Here is a 13892-nt window from a genome sequence, read left to right as displayed (position 1 = left end):
CTTTATCCAAATGCTGGCTGCAAGCATCAAAATAGGTCCACAAAACAACCCCGTCAAAATCTTTCTAGTAGCTTATTATAGTACAGCTGGCTGTACGAAATTATTGTTCGGAGGAAAAGACAACGAACTGGACATAACAATTAACAACTACTTAACAATAGTAATTAGACCATAATTAAAAGCCTTATCAAAGATAAATTGATTTGGTAACCAAGCGGCCTTGGCCAAAAATGCAAATCGTTAGCAAGTTAAGTAAACAGTCTTTCACGTTGAGCTGACGAGGAGTTGTTAATAAACACCACTCTTCATTTCGTCTTCTTCATAAAATCAATCAAATCTAAAAATCGAGTTCGCGATATTTCCTGGAGTTTCTCGTGCTGATTTTTTCGTGCATTGACTACGAGATAATGGAGATTGAACCATCTTTGTCCTCAGGTAGATTCAAGCTCCATGATCAGCTGGAATTACTGGAATTCAAGGATCAGTACGTGATCAAATCCGTTGAATCTCCCGATCAGGGCTTCTCAATCGATCGCCGTGACGGAAACATTGAGCCACTTAACGGTAATGGATCCTTTAAATTATTATTTTTTAAATTCAATTTTTATCATTTTTAGCTTTAAAATTGAATTTAAAAAAAAAAATTTAAAACTTGAGTTAAAACTTGGTCTGCAGTTGGTTAATGGCTTAATTGTGTCTTGTTTGCAGATGAAGCTTGTTCTGGTAGTCCATCACAGACCTCTACAATATACGGAGTGGCGGGAACAATTAGACTACTGGCTGGTACTTCTTGCTCTACATAAAATCAAATATCTGTTAAAAGCTTATATACTAAAGCTTAAATACTATAATTTAAGGCATTACGTTTAAGCTTAAGCTTTTCAGTATAGTGGTAACTTAATATGGTATTAGAGCATGTTGCTTAAGTTTTTCGGTCAATTCATAATTTAATATGGTATCAGAGGAGGCTCTGACCTTATGATCTTGTGCCCCAATCCTCTGAACACTAATTCTGTTGATTAACTAAACTGATTGCATTTAGTACTTGCATCCACATGATAACTCTGCTAAACAAGGCTGGCCTTGCACGCGAGAAAGTGTGTTAAATTTTAAATGTTATTCCTTTAGCCTTTACCATACCTATAACTGATATGGATTTGATACAAAGTTAGGCATTTTGACAGTGAGTACAAAGTTAGGGATTATGGTTTTATGCTCTGTTAATATGTTATATGAGGTTTCTGCATCTAATTCTTCTTACACTAGTGCAGGAAAATATGTATTAGTAATTACTTCGCGGAAGGTAGCTGGAACTTTTCTTGGTTTCCCTGTTTTTCGAGTAACGTCTATGAAGTTCCTGCATTGCAATGAGGCTTTAAAGTTTTCAAATTATCAGGAAGTAAGGTTTTGCTTCTTTTGGTCTAAAAAGATATGGTTGTACGGGTATCTCTTGAAGCGATTAATATTTTTTCTTTTCAAATTTACTTGTTATGTGTATTATCCAGAAGAAGGATGAGGTCTACTTCATGAATCTATTGAAAGTAGTGGAAGCAACTCCAGGATTGTATTATTCATACGAAACAGATATAACACTGAAGTAAACTCCTTCACCTTGGAACATGCTCTTTAAGTTGCTTTTCACTGTTAGCATAATGATCTGCTGTCATTTCTGATTATGATATTAAGTTTCATTTCTATGCATACTTGTGAGATCTTATGTTTATAAGATGCATTTTATCATGTCGAACAGCTTACAGAGAAGATGTAAATTAGCTGAAGGATGGATGTCAAAACCAATTTGGAAGCAGGTTTGCTTGCATTTATGGTTTATCACATCAAAAAATTTTATCTGAAAATTATTTATATATTGTTCATTTTGACGAACCGTTGGGGTTTGATTTTCTGTTTTCATATACTTTCATAGTGTTGCTCTTAGCTAAGGTATACGTCCTTCTGGCCTATTTGTGTTGGTTATTCTTTATACATGCTAAGTTTGGACGATTACGAGGATTGATAGATGTTTCAAAAGTTTGAAATCTTTCCATATGTTTCTGAATCAGTTATTGTTATATAAAGCAACAGTGTATTGCACTGTTGATCAATGCTGCCAGTAATTTTGAACTTTCAATTTCCTATCCATATTTCAGGCTGACCCTCGATTTGTTTGGAACAGAAACCTATTGGAGGAACTTATTGAATGCAAGGTTAAATATTCCTTTACCTTAAATTATAAGTTTGCCCTGTGGTGGTACTTCTTTCTTTGTCTAATTTAAAAAAAACTTTCGATTTTTCCCTACAAAAGGGAGGAATTATGTCCTAGTTGATTCTTTGAATGGGATCCCTGATTAATTTTCTTTTCTGTGGCAGCTTGATGGCTTCATCATTCCGCTTTTACAAGGAAATATCCTGACGTCTGTCTTATTCTTTTTATTTAACAGTTGCATACATGGGTGTGTTTGTGCAACTGTGCATTTACAGACACATGCGTGTCATTCTCAGAATGAGTACACAGATCTACGGTTATTAAGTTGTTTCCTTTAACTAAGTCTTAAGCTTTGGAGCTGTACAGTTAAAGCTGAATGATTCACCTGCTGTGATAACACTGCTTTCAAGAAGGTGTAATCGACGTCTAGGTGCAACATTAGGGAGACAATTGATTCTTATAGTTATTGATGCTGCTATGTCAGATCTAGTTCCGATATTTATGACTCTAATCTGGTGTATGTGACTTAGGAACACGAATGTGGAGAAGAGGAGCTAATCTTGAAGGTGACACCGCTAATTTTATAGAAACTGAGCAGTTACTAGAGACGGAAGGTTTTAAATCCTCACTATTGCAGGTATGTCTTCTGTAGCTAACAGAGGTTCAGTTACTGATTCCTGTTTCAACATTGTCATATTAATGAACTGATATCACTCGAGGATGAAATGTTTTGAAAAGAGAAACAGTTCCCTTCAATTTTTTTATGGATTCTAAAATTGAGAATTTTAGATATGTGTTTCTTCACTCATCATGAAAGGACAGCATGATCATTTCTTCCCACACCCCGCAAACAAACCCCCCCCTCCCCCCCCCCCAGGCGCGCGCGCGTGAAAGGAGAGGTAGTGGGTGGGCGAAGCCGAATTAATATTTTAGCCCCATACCTCCCCCAAGATTTGAACATGGGTGGCCAGCCAAAGAAAGTTATTTGAAAACCAGTCAGCCAAGCCCCTGAGGGCAAGGACAGCTTCAGCTGCTTGATATAGTTAATATTGTACATTAGATACTTTGAAGCTTGAGCTTGATTCAGTTAATACATATTATTACGTACTTCGAGATTGAATAATTTTCATGTGCCCTTTAATGCCATATAGGATGTCCAAATTGTGGACTTTTGTTGTTGGCTTATTTATTACTCCTTTTCCTAAGATGCAAAAACGAAATGCATATTTAGTACCATGCATTATAAATACTTCTGGCAGCATTCTTTTATAAGGTAGTGGAGTATTGTTCACATGTTGAGTGCGGACTTCTTGTCCCTCCCCTATGTACAACTCCTAATATGCTTACTTTGTTTCTGAGCAAAAAATTGTTGACATGTTGATACATGAGCTTACATATTCTTTAGGCCTAATAGCCTTTTTCTTTATTTATTATTTTGTAACTGAGATATCCTTGATTGAGAAGGAAGATACTCCTATATATGACTTCATTTATTGTTTTATGGTTATGGCTTTAAACTTTGATCTTTGTTCTCATATCACAGTATATAATCACTGTCCTGCAAGGTTACATTTTATATTCTTTTCTGTTGTAGGTTCGGGGCTCAATACCACTCCTCTGGGAGCAGATTGTTGATTTGAGTTATAAGCCACAGCTTAAAATTATTAATCATGACCAAACAGTAAATTTCAACTCTGAAACATAGTTTTTGTCTTGTTGGAGTTTAACTCTGCTTGCCATTTGCATCCATGTAATTTACCCCTTTTGTCCAGCCAAAAGTTGTGGAGCGCCATTTCCGTGTTCTATTACAAAGATATGGAGAAATTGTAGCAGTAGACCTTACCGATAAGGTTAGGACTTCTTCTCTCTTATTCTTGTCCCTAAAGTACAAATCTCCAATGTCGCATCAGTGTTCTCTTGAAACAATGCTGGAAGATTATATGGCCATCTGGAGCCAATTGCTGACGGTTTCCTTTGGGATGTTTTTGCAACCTTAGTATGACTATACTAGTTCATAGATTCTTGGAATCAGTGGTTTCTATTTATTTTTATTAATGCTGGTTGTGAAGGGCTGAAGGCTGGTTCAGCTGGCCACTTTACAGTGTTCCTAACTGTGTCTGATGTACCCCAGTTGACTTTTTGTTTTGCAAGGCCAATGTTGTTTCTCATAATCTGAAAACTGTTTTTTATTTGACAACTGTAGCATGGTGATGAAGGTCAATTGAGTGCAGCATATGCGGCTGAAATGCAGAAGCTTCCAAATGTGAGGTGGTGACATGCTACATTCTACATATGCAATAGATTTGATCAAAGTAAAAAAAATTTTTGATAACCCTAAGGGATTGGGTTGAGTGGTTAAGATCCTTGGATTCCACCAAGAGGTCAGGAGCTCAAAAGTCAAAACCCCTTGGGTTACCTACTTGGGCTTCTAAACAGCAGTTCCCTGCCTGTTTTTTAGTTTCTTCATATTCATTCTCCAGGACCTCCACTACTTTTTTGAAAAGTATTTTGATTAACCTGGTCATTTATGAATGTCTATTGCAGATATGTCTCATTTGACTTTCATCATGTTTGTGGCACTTCAAACTTTGATAAGCTGCAAGTTCTGTATGATCAGATTCAACAGGAGTTTGATAACCAAGGGTAATGAAAGCAAATAAAATATGTATATGAAGTTTTTTTGAACAAGTATGCCATTATCCTGGTATACCATCTATCCATAATACTGTGTTTTAATCATTACTCTTCCAGCTGAGCAGATATCTCCTCATAGACACAGAAGGAAATATATTAGAGGAGCAGAAAGGAGTTATCAGATCCAACTGTATTGATTGTCTTGATCGAACAAATGTCACCCAGGTACGTGGAATGCATTCATGTTGCAGAATCATATGTGTTTTATATTAAGGGAAGATGTGCTGTAAATCCATGTAATTCAAAGCTTCTTATTCTCCCTATTTTCAATATTTATAAACAGAGTTACCTGGCTCAGAAGTCTCTGAGTTTACAGTTGCAAAGGATTGGGATATTGTCTTCCACCAAGTGCATTTCTATGTTCAGTGAGGAATATGGAAAATTCAGAACGTGTACGTTATATTTTTACATCCTTGCTTCAGTCTTCCTCACTACTAGAAGTTTTCTTTGTAATGACATCTCTGCCTCACTCTAAACTTGCATCTCTATTGCATTAGTGTGGGCTGAGCAAGGCGACGAGATTAGCATCGAATATGCTGGAACATATGCCCTGAAAGGAGACCTTGTTAGGTGAATCAAAGTTGTATTATGATTCCTATGAATTATTTGTTTGTAATCTGTCCCAATATCTGATATATTTTTTTGGCCAACACTGCAGATACGGGAAGCAGACAATATCTGGATTGATCAGAGATGGGATGAGTTCTCTTTCAAGATACTATTTGAACAATTTCCAGGACGGAGTTCGACAGGCAAGCTGCCTCTTATGTTTTGAAAATAGGAATGCTTGTCTAATTGGTAGGGAGTTTGGGCTTCCATTTTCTTGGTGAAAATTTTGTTGAATAAGTTTCTTCTTTTATTTTCTTCCACAGGATGCAATGGATCTCATAAGTGGTCACTATACTGTCAACAGAAACAGTCCCTCTCCATTTCAGCTCAATGGGTTCGAATCATTCTCGGTAAGGATCAATCAATGCTCTTTGTTTTTTGAATAAGATGTATAGACATATTATGACTTCATCTGTTGTCCAAAATTATGGCAATCAAAATGACTCAGTTGCTGCCAACAAAACATCTTTTGAGGGGGAAAAAAAAAATTATCAGACAGAATGTGCAAAGCCATTCTATTTCTTTCTTTCTTGTTAACCTTTTTTTAATGGGATGAAGCCATTTGCATAGTTTGGGTGAGAACCCAAGTCAGCCGGTTTGTTTTGTCAGCATCTAGTAGAAAAAGAAAAAACTATGAAAATCCAAGTCAGCCGGTTTGTTTTGTCAGTATCTAGTAGGGGGGAAAAAAAAAAAAACCTACAAAGCACAAGTCAGCCAGTTTGTTTTTGCATATATTTGGACACAGCTTAGCTTCAGGCAATGAACTGAATAACACTATTCATATTCTTTACCGACAAAGTGAGTCCCACTGCAGTCCTGGCTAGCTTCCATGACCCCGCATAATCTATTATCACATATCAGAAAATAAATATAATCACCATGCACTAATTTTAAAAGTCTTGTTTCACCATTTTTTTGTGTCATCAGTGACCATGTGTTCCGTGGATAAATTTGTATATTGCAGTATCTCCCTGTGGCATCAGCATTGGTAATTGGAGGTTTGACACTGACTTCCTTCTCACTTCAACAAGGTACTTGTTCATTTCTTCGCCTTTCTTATGGACTAATTTTTAAGTCCGAATGCTCAATAAAACGTGAAATCTTTTAGTTTCGGTTTTTTTTTTCATTTTACGATTTTTTTGCTGATATAATTGAAATCCTTTCTCGTTTCATCTCCCGTAGCAGGGAGAAGTGCTCAGCAATATCTCTCTTCTGTGGTCTGGGCTGGAGTCACCGCTGGAGTACTGGCGCTGGTAAAAGCTAACGGTACACAATTCTGTTCAAGGCCTCGTCTGTGCGGCCTTCGCTAATATATATATATATTTTTAATCATTACGCGATTGTTATTATCTTTTCGAGAAACAAAACTTGTCTTCGTCTTTTCTTTTGGTCAAACTTGAAGCGACACTAAAAAAAAATATTCGTCGTGTCATCTCCACTTCGACACTCTCGGCGCTACCTTTCATTCGCCAAAATATAAGTTAGCAACATCACCATAAACTCCGTTGGTTCTTGGTTTAAACTGACCCTCGATCTCATTCATACGACCACTTTGCTAAGTTTTTTATACTCTCATCACTACCCTCGTGTCACTTATTGCCACCATGGAAGGATGCCAACGCCGCATGGTTGCCTCTTGTAAGTCCCCGTAACAACTTTTTATTTGCGGGTTCTGAGGGGACGATTGTTCAACTTAATAGAACCGCTCCACTTGGAACGGTCCGCTTCAATACGTGTCTTGCACATGGGGGAAAAAAAATGCCAAATCCGAAAAGAAGGAAAAATCGAAAAGTCTTTAATTACCTCAACGTACATGCACTGGTGGGTCTGTTTTCTTGACAGCCAAAATTGCCCGTTATCAAAACGTGCTCTCTGAAAATCCTCCATAAAAGAGACAAAACGCACCGCACTCAAACATCTTTTCGATTCTCTCACAGTCGGTGCCCTTGAAAGACTTTAAACTCCAACTCACGAATTATAGCATGCTCAACATTCATCCCCTCTGCCTTCTTTCAATAAGTTACAAAAATATTTTTTTCGTGTCATGGGTAAGGGGTTCTCTCTAATTTTAACCCCAAATACACGTGTCTCTGGCGGTCTCTTACAGGTTTTCTGCTCATTTCCCCTCTCCACATTCTGCATAACCGCTTAAGCAAAAGCTGGAAACACCAATCCCTTCAATTCTCCAAGCTTGTCAAACAATACTTTCTTGCTAAGTAATCAAAAATCACAAAAGGGGGGGGGGGGGGGGGGAATTAAAAAGAATGTCCATTTTAAAAGTAGATTTTTTATTACTTTAATATTTATAAAATATAATACTGATTCTATTATTTTACCATTTCATTCCTTACAATACCTGTCATTCATTTTGTAAAATTTTTCGTTAGTCGATCTTTTAATGGACTATTTAAATTCTAAATTTGTCATTTAAAGAGAAATACATAAATACAAGTATAAAAAGTTAAAAAGTTAAATTCATAGGCTTATAACCAATACTTTTATTTTACTGTCAGCTGGTTTATGTTTTTGAACTTATAACATGGCTATGTACTAATACTTTCTCAGTAAGCAATCAAATCTTCAACATCAAGTGATCTTCTGTTCGCTCCCACTTTAGCCACCCCCGCCTCTTGGATGAACATATCATCGACTCCTTAGTAATATCTATGTATATATACATGGGTGTTGTTTAAGTATCGCCATTTGCTTCACTTATAATCGTACTTTTTATTCGTTTCATTAACAATGTCCGAGAACCCACGAGCAAGATACAACAACGATGACAATGTTGCCTCGTTCGAGACTTTCTTTCGAGCATGGCTTGTACGCCAAGAGCATTTGCTTGACGAGTTGATTTCAGCTCAAGAAAATCACCATCAATCGCGAGACGAAGATCTTAAAGAATTGGTCAAACGGGTACTAGCTCACTATCAACAGTACTACCAAGAGAAATCAAAGGTCGCTCAACACAACGTTTTCTTGCTCTTTGCACCCACTTGGTTCACTCCCTTCGAGCAAACTTTCTTCTGGATAGCCGGCTTCAACCCGACGCTCGCCTTCCGGGTGGTCAACGAGTCAGTCAAAGACTTGGCGGACGAGCAGAGACAGCGTATGGATAGTCTATCGGTGGAGACAAGAGTGGAAGAAAAGTTACTCAATGATGAGCTGGCGCGAATCCAAGAGAGCGTGGCAGGCCCAACGATAATGGAGCTGGCGAGGAGGCGGGGACGGTTAGGTGAGTGGGAGATGACGGAGGGGGAGGAAGTGACGGAGAGCAATCTGAGGGCGTCGCTGGAGAGTCTGGTGGCGAATGCCGATATGTTAAGGACGACTACGGCGGCGAAGGTGGTGGAGATATTGGATCCGCTGCAGAATGTTAAGTTTTTCACGGCGGTGGCTCGGCTTCAGCTGAGGATTAGAAGGTGGGCATCGCACGGAGAGAGCGAGAAAGATGAAAGCTGATCGGTAGAGTAGTGATTGTATTTATAGGCAGTGTGTTTTTTATTTTATTTTATTTTTATTTTAAAATTATCACCTAATTAAATTAAGTTTTGGAGATGCGTAAAATATATATTTTGTTATGAGATATATCTATTTGATTGATAAAGATAATGTGTGTTTTGTATTAATGACGTCATCAAGTGAATTGTAAAAACTGAATTGTGATGCGTGTATGACACTTCTTTAAACATATCTTTTTTTTAAGTTATGCATCAAATTAATTTAATCAATCCTAAAAATATAATATGCACAGCACGTAGTGTTATATATATGGCTATAAATAAATAACCATCACCATATTGAGAAATGAAACCATTTTCTTCGTTAATATTATTCTAGTCCTTTAATTTCTTATCATTTATATTTTAGGTATGTATGTTTGGATACTTTTTCAATTAGTTCCACGATATATTTTATTTTATTTTTTTCATTTTTTTTTTTGGGTTATCATCCTACCGCCTATCTTTTCACCAAAGTTCAAGATTTTCTAAACTTGGCACATATTTTGCCTTCTTGTAAGTTAAAAAAAAATGAATAAAGTAGGGTGATATTTGTTTCTAATCTAAAATCTTAATAGACTTAAATTAGATTAAATTTTGAATATATTTAAATTAATATAATTTAAATAGACTTGAACGTCTGAATTCAAATAATATATTTGTTTTTTGTTTGAATCTTTAAAAATAAATATTTAATTGTTTGTTTTTAATATCTTAAGAAATTTGAAAATATGTTCTTTTACATTTGTGTAATTAAAATTTAAATGTTAAATAAATAATAGACATCGCTAAAAACATAAATAAGAGAATATTTTAACATAAAAAATAAATCATGTTTGTGCTAATGCAGTCCTTTAATATTCTAGATTAGAACATGTAATTTATTGTAGTTTACAATTTTTTATATAAAAAATTCATAGAAATTTAGAAAGATAAATAACGCTAATTTAAAGAAAATAAAAAGATTAAAAAAATAATGATTCTACTATTATGTTATCACAAGCTATAGAGATGAATAATAATGCTAATTAGTAAGTTTTATTTAAGAATGATGAAAATTAATTAATTAGATAGGGATATTTTGAAGAAAATATCCCTATGATGTCATCATTTTTTAAAATGACTTAATAATCTAATTATTTAGGGGTTGTTTGTTAAACGTCTAAAGTTTAAAATTTTGTTAATTGCATATCTTTTCTAAAATTTACTTTGTAACTTATGTCTGATTTTCATATATTTATATTTGAATAGAAAAAACAAAATCTTTGTGGTTTTATTTGAATGAAAAAAATGTGTAAATAAGAAGTAAATATTATGTTAGAAAAATATTTATAAAATATATTTATTTCCTAAACTATAAATTTCATTTTTTATTTGTAAAGAGTAAATGACAAATAACCATGTTTAAGATGTTTTTAATTTATTAAAAAAAGATTTGCTTATATTCAGCTTTAAAAAAAAACGCAAATACGTCATTTAAATATTCGTATTCTAACCCATTCATACTTTAGAAAAAATTAAATCCATTCAAATTTTAGATAAAAATATAAACACTACTTTTAGTGACTGAAAATCATTAAGCTGAAAAAAAATAATGATTTCATGTTTTAGTACCAACAAAAGTGGGAGTATCATTTTTCATTGATGAGTTATAGTAAAAATAATAAACTTCAATTCACCCTCTAAATAGAATGACAATATTCAATTTACTTCCCAAAAATTACAAATACTTCAATTTATCCTCTTTTTCTACATGATGGAAATGGAGGCAGACAAATGATTTTTTTTAAAAATATTGTCAACAATAAAAGAGGATAAATTAAAATTTTCATACTTTGAAACAATAAATTAAAGATTATCATTATATGGGTCAATTGAAGTTTATCTTATTAAAAATACATAACCAAGCTTTCAATTTGATACTGACTTATATTATCCACTAATTAACATTGATCAAAAGTCACGTCATCTTCTATTTGATCTCGGGCATTGATAGATGATAGTAGACCTAAAGGTTAAAAAATTGTGTAAATTTGAGGTACCATAGATCCACCCCTAATTGGACAGTCAACTTCCTTCTTCTTTTTCCCACGTATAGCGACAGGGGAAAGGAGTTGGGTTCGCATTCCATGTGCAGTAATGAGAGAAAATTTTCCCTCTCATATATTTGAGAATAAAACCAGCATGTTCGGAGGTACATATCCAAGCTTTACTTGTGTATAGATAAATTTTTAATTTGTGACATCAGTAAATTAGTAAATGTAATATTTGCTTTAGAGAATAGTATTAACTTTCTGGTAAAAATGACACGTTTTTACCTTGCGAGTTTCTACCTCATCCTATCTCTCATATATGGGTTTCATACTATATTATATTCTGAATACATGAAATGATTTGAAGTATAGCATGGTGCTTCAGACTTGAATCTAGTAGCCGTAAATTCACTAAAGTAACATTTATATTTTGGATTGGAATAAAAATTATGAAGAGTGGGAATTTTAGGACTGAGAGTGTGAAGGTATAGTGGGAGTGAGACTGTGAGAGTACGTTGTTTACTTATACTGAAATGTGATTATAGAATCGGAATCAGAATCCAATAGATATGTTTACTTTGTTTTGGATTGAGAGTAAATGATTTCAAATTACAATTGTATGATTTTATCCTTATTTAAAGAATTACAGTTTTTAATTACAAAATCAATAAAAAGTTTTTTAAAATAAAATATTTATTTTATTACATTATAAATTAATAACAATTATTAATATTCTTAATTATGTAAATCATATTTTTTTATTAATTTTAATTTTAATTATGTAAATTAAAATTTATTAATAAGAGCAACATAAATAAAATATTATTATTAATAATATAGTACAAAATTAATATTTCTTAGAATAAACTATTTATTATTATTAAATAAATATAATACTATTATTTTTAAATAAATATAATAATGTTATATTTTCAAATAAAGATAGTATATAGTAATATTACTAATTCTTTGTGAATATAATAATATTATATTTAAGTAGTTTTAACTTAGAATCAATGTAAATTATTATTTTTAACTAAATATAATAATATTATATTAAAATAAGTTTAATATTACTATTTTTTACAAATGTAATTTATAAAATTATATAATAATATTATGTAAATAAATAAGATACTATTTATTTTATTAAATATAATTATCTTAAATTTAATGAAAGAAGGGTAAAAAAAAAAAAAAAACAAAGAGGTGGGAGTGGATTCCCACTTCCATATTCCCCTATGGGAGTTGGAATCCCACTTCTCGCTCAAAAAATGAGTGGAACTTACGGAGTGAGATTTCTATTTCTCCCTTAAAGTATGTAAGTAAATACTAAAATAGGAGTAGGGATGACAATGCGGTGGGGTAAGGGAGGCGAGGCTTAACCTATTCCCCACTTCATTAAAAATTTCATCTATATTCCCTACATCATTCCTCATTTACTTATTTTATAATAGGTATAGATAAATGATTTCAGTAAATTAAAAATTAGATACTTAAATAAAATTATTGCCCTATTATAAAATATTTAAATTATTTTTAAAAAAATCTCTAAAAGATTGAAATAATATCTTGAAATGATATCAAAATAATTTTTTTTGAAGAGAACATCACCTTAAGAGAGAAAATAAAACATAAAAGTATTCGAAGGTTGAATAAGTATTATAATATAGGGTTTTCTTTTAGTTATAATTTACATATATTAGATAAAAATAAAAAAAAATTATTTACTAAAGTTGTAATTGATAAAAAAAATATTGAACAAAAATTATAATATTGAGTTTTCTTTTAGTTATAAATTACATATATTAGATAAAAATAAAATGAAAATTTATTAACTAAAAGTTATGATTGATAAAACAATTTTTTTTAAAAAATATTAATATATAATAGGGATTAAAGTGGGGGCGGGGGTGGGATGAGGAGTGCAAAACCAAACCTCATTCCGTTAAGAATTTGAGAATTATTTTTTCCACATTCCCAAAAAATTATTCAAAATTCATCTTATTTAAGATGGGAGCCGCATGCTGTGGAGAATTTTGTCATCCCTAACCGGGAGGAATACACACTTCTTATTCCCACTTCAGTAAGTAAACATAGAATAATTATCAAGTATAAGTGGACTGGCAGTCTTTCATTCACTATCCAGTATCCAGCGTTGGCCATCGCAGGTTTGACGATTTCCCCCAAGTTCTCCTTGTTAGTCTGGCGAGTTGTGCTTTTGCAGCGGCGCGGCATCTCTTTGGTTTCGGCTTGTCTTTTTTGTCCATTCCATAATTTAGAAAACAATGATCACGTGTTTGTTACTTTGTTAATCGTGCTTTTGCAACGACTATTCAGGATTGGCATTATAAGAACTTCAAGCGTCAATTTCCCCCTGTGAGTGCAATTTCAGAGCTTTGGCATGCCATCAATGTTAGTTTTAATCCCCAGCTCCAGTCTGTGGTCGGTGTTCGTCACTTCATTTTATGTTTTTCATGGCATTTGGAAAAGCCGCTACAAGCGCAGGTCTGAGGATTGCATGCTTTTATTTTTCGGGTTAAAGCTGATTGTACAGCTTAACATTAATTTCTTTACAAAGAGTGGTGCCCGGTTATGTGCATTATGGAAGGGATAGAGAGATTTTGAGCTGTCTAGGTGTGGCTGCTAACTTCTGTCGTGCTCCTAAAATTATTATGAGATGGTCTTTCCAAAGGTGGTTCTAGGGATTCTGCTGGCGCAGTTGTCTTTAGGGACGCTCGTGGTGCTCATCCTGCAGGGTTTGGGCAATCTTTGGGCCATCATATCACTTATTGTGCTGAAGTTGCTGCAATCTTAGCCATTAATGTTGCGGCTGATCATGGTCGGAAGAAG

The 13892-nt window shown here is 33.7% G+C and overlaps 2 protein-coding genes across 5 annotated transcripts; both read left to right on the top strand.

Annotated features, from left to right (window-relative positions):
- The first annotated feature begins 188 nt into the window (after nucleotides 1-188).
- On the top strand, nucleotides 189-6881 carry LOC102613970 (phosphoinositide phosphatase SAC8). Of its 4 annotated transcripts, none has more exons than XM_015531292.3 (20): nucleotides 191-564; nucleotides 709-783; nucleotides 1272-1399; nucleotides 1506-1597; nucleotides 1751-1808; nucleotides 2148-2204; nucleotides 2368-2401; nucleotides 2553-2633; nucleotides 2734-2840; nucleotides 3798-3884; nucleotides 3976-4053; nucleotides 4407-4471; nucleotides 4748-4846; nucleotides 4963-5062; nucleotides 5181-5289; nucleotides 5395-5467; nucleotides 5556-5649; nucleotides 5770-5856; nucleotides 6471-6537; nucleotides 6692-6881. In XM_015531292.3, the coding sequence occupies exons 1-20, from the start codon at nucleotides 408-410 to the stop codon at nucleotides 6814-6816; spliced, it is 1773 nt and encodes a 590-aa protein (XP_015386778.1). In that variant the 5' UTR covers nucleotides 191-407; the 3' UTR covers nucleotides 6817-6881. The 4 variants fall into 4 exon arrangements, 3 of the variants coding, with proteins under 3 accessions (XP_015386778.1, XP_006481059.1, XP_015386779.1); XM_006480996.4 differs by having other exon boundaries at nucleotides 192-564; nucleotides 6689-6881; XM_015531293.3 differs by having other exon boundaries at nucleotides 436-564; nucleotides 1267-1399; nucleotides 6689-6881.
- Nucleotides 6882-8251: 1370 nt separating this feature from the next.
- On the top strand, nucleotides 8252-8968 carry LOC102613676 (protein RESPONSE TO ABA AND SALT 1-like). Its single transcript, XM_006480995.4, has one exon. It carries the CDS (start codon nucleotides 8252-8254, stop codon nucleotides 8966-8968), a length of 717 nt encoding a protein of 238 aa, XP_006481058.1.
- Nucleotides 8969-13892: the final 4924 nt, after the last annotated feature.

The sequence above is a fragment of the Citrus sinensis genome, chromosome 6 (genome assembly GCF_022201045.2).
Source record: "Citrus sinensis cultivar Valencia sweet orange chromosome 6, DVS_A1.0, whole genome shotgun sequence".
Taxonomy (NCBI): Eukaryota; Viridiplantae; Streptophyta; class Magnoliopsida; order Sapindales; family Rutaceae; genus Citrus; species Citrus sinensis.
Note: the sequence above shows the minus strand (reverse complement) of the source record. Positions and strands in the feature narration are given on the sequence as shown.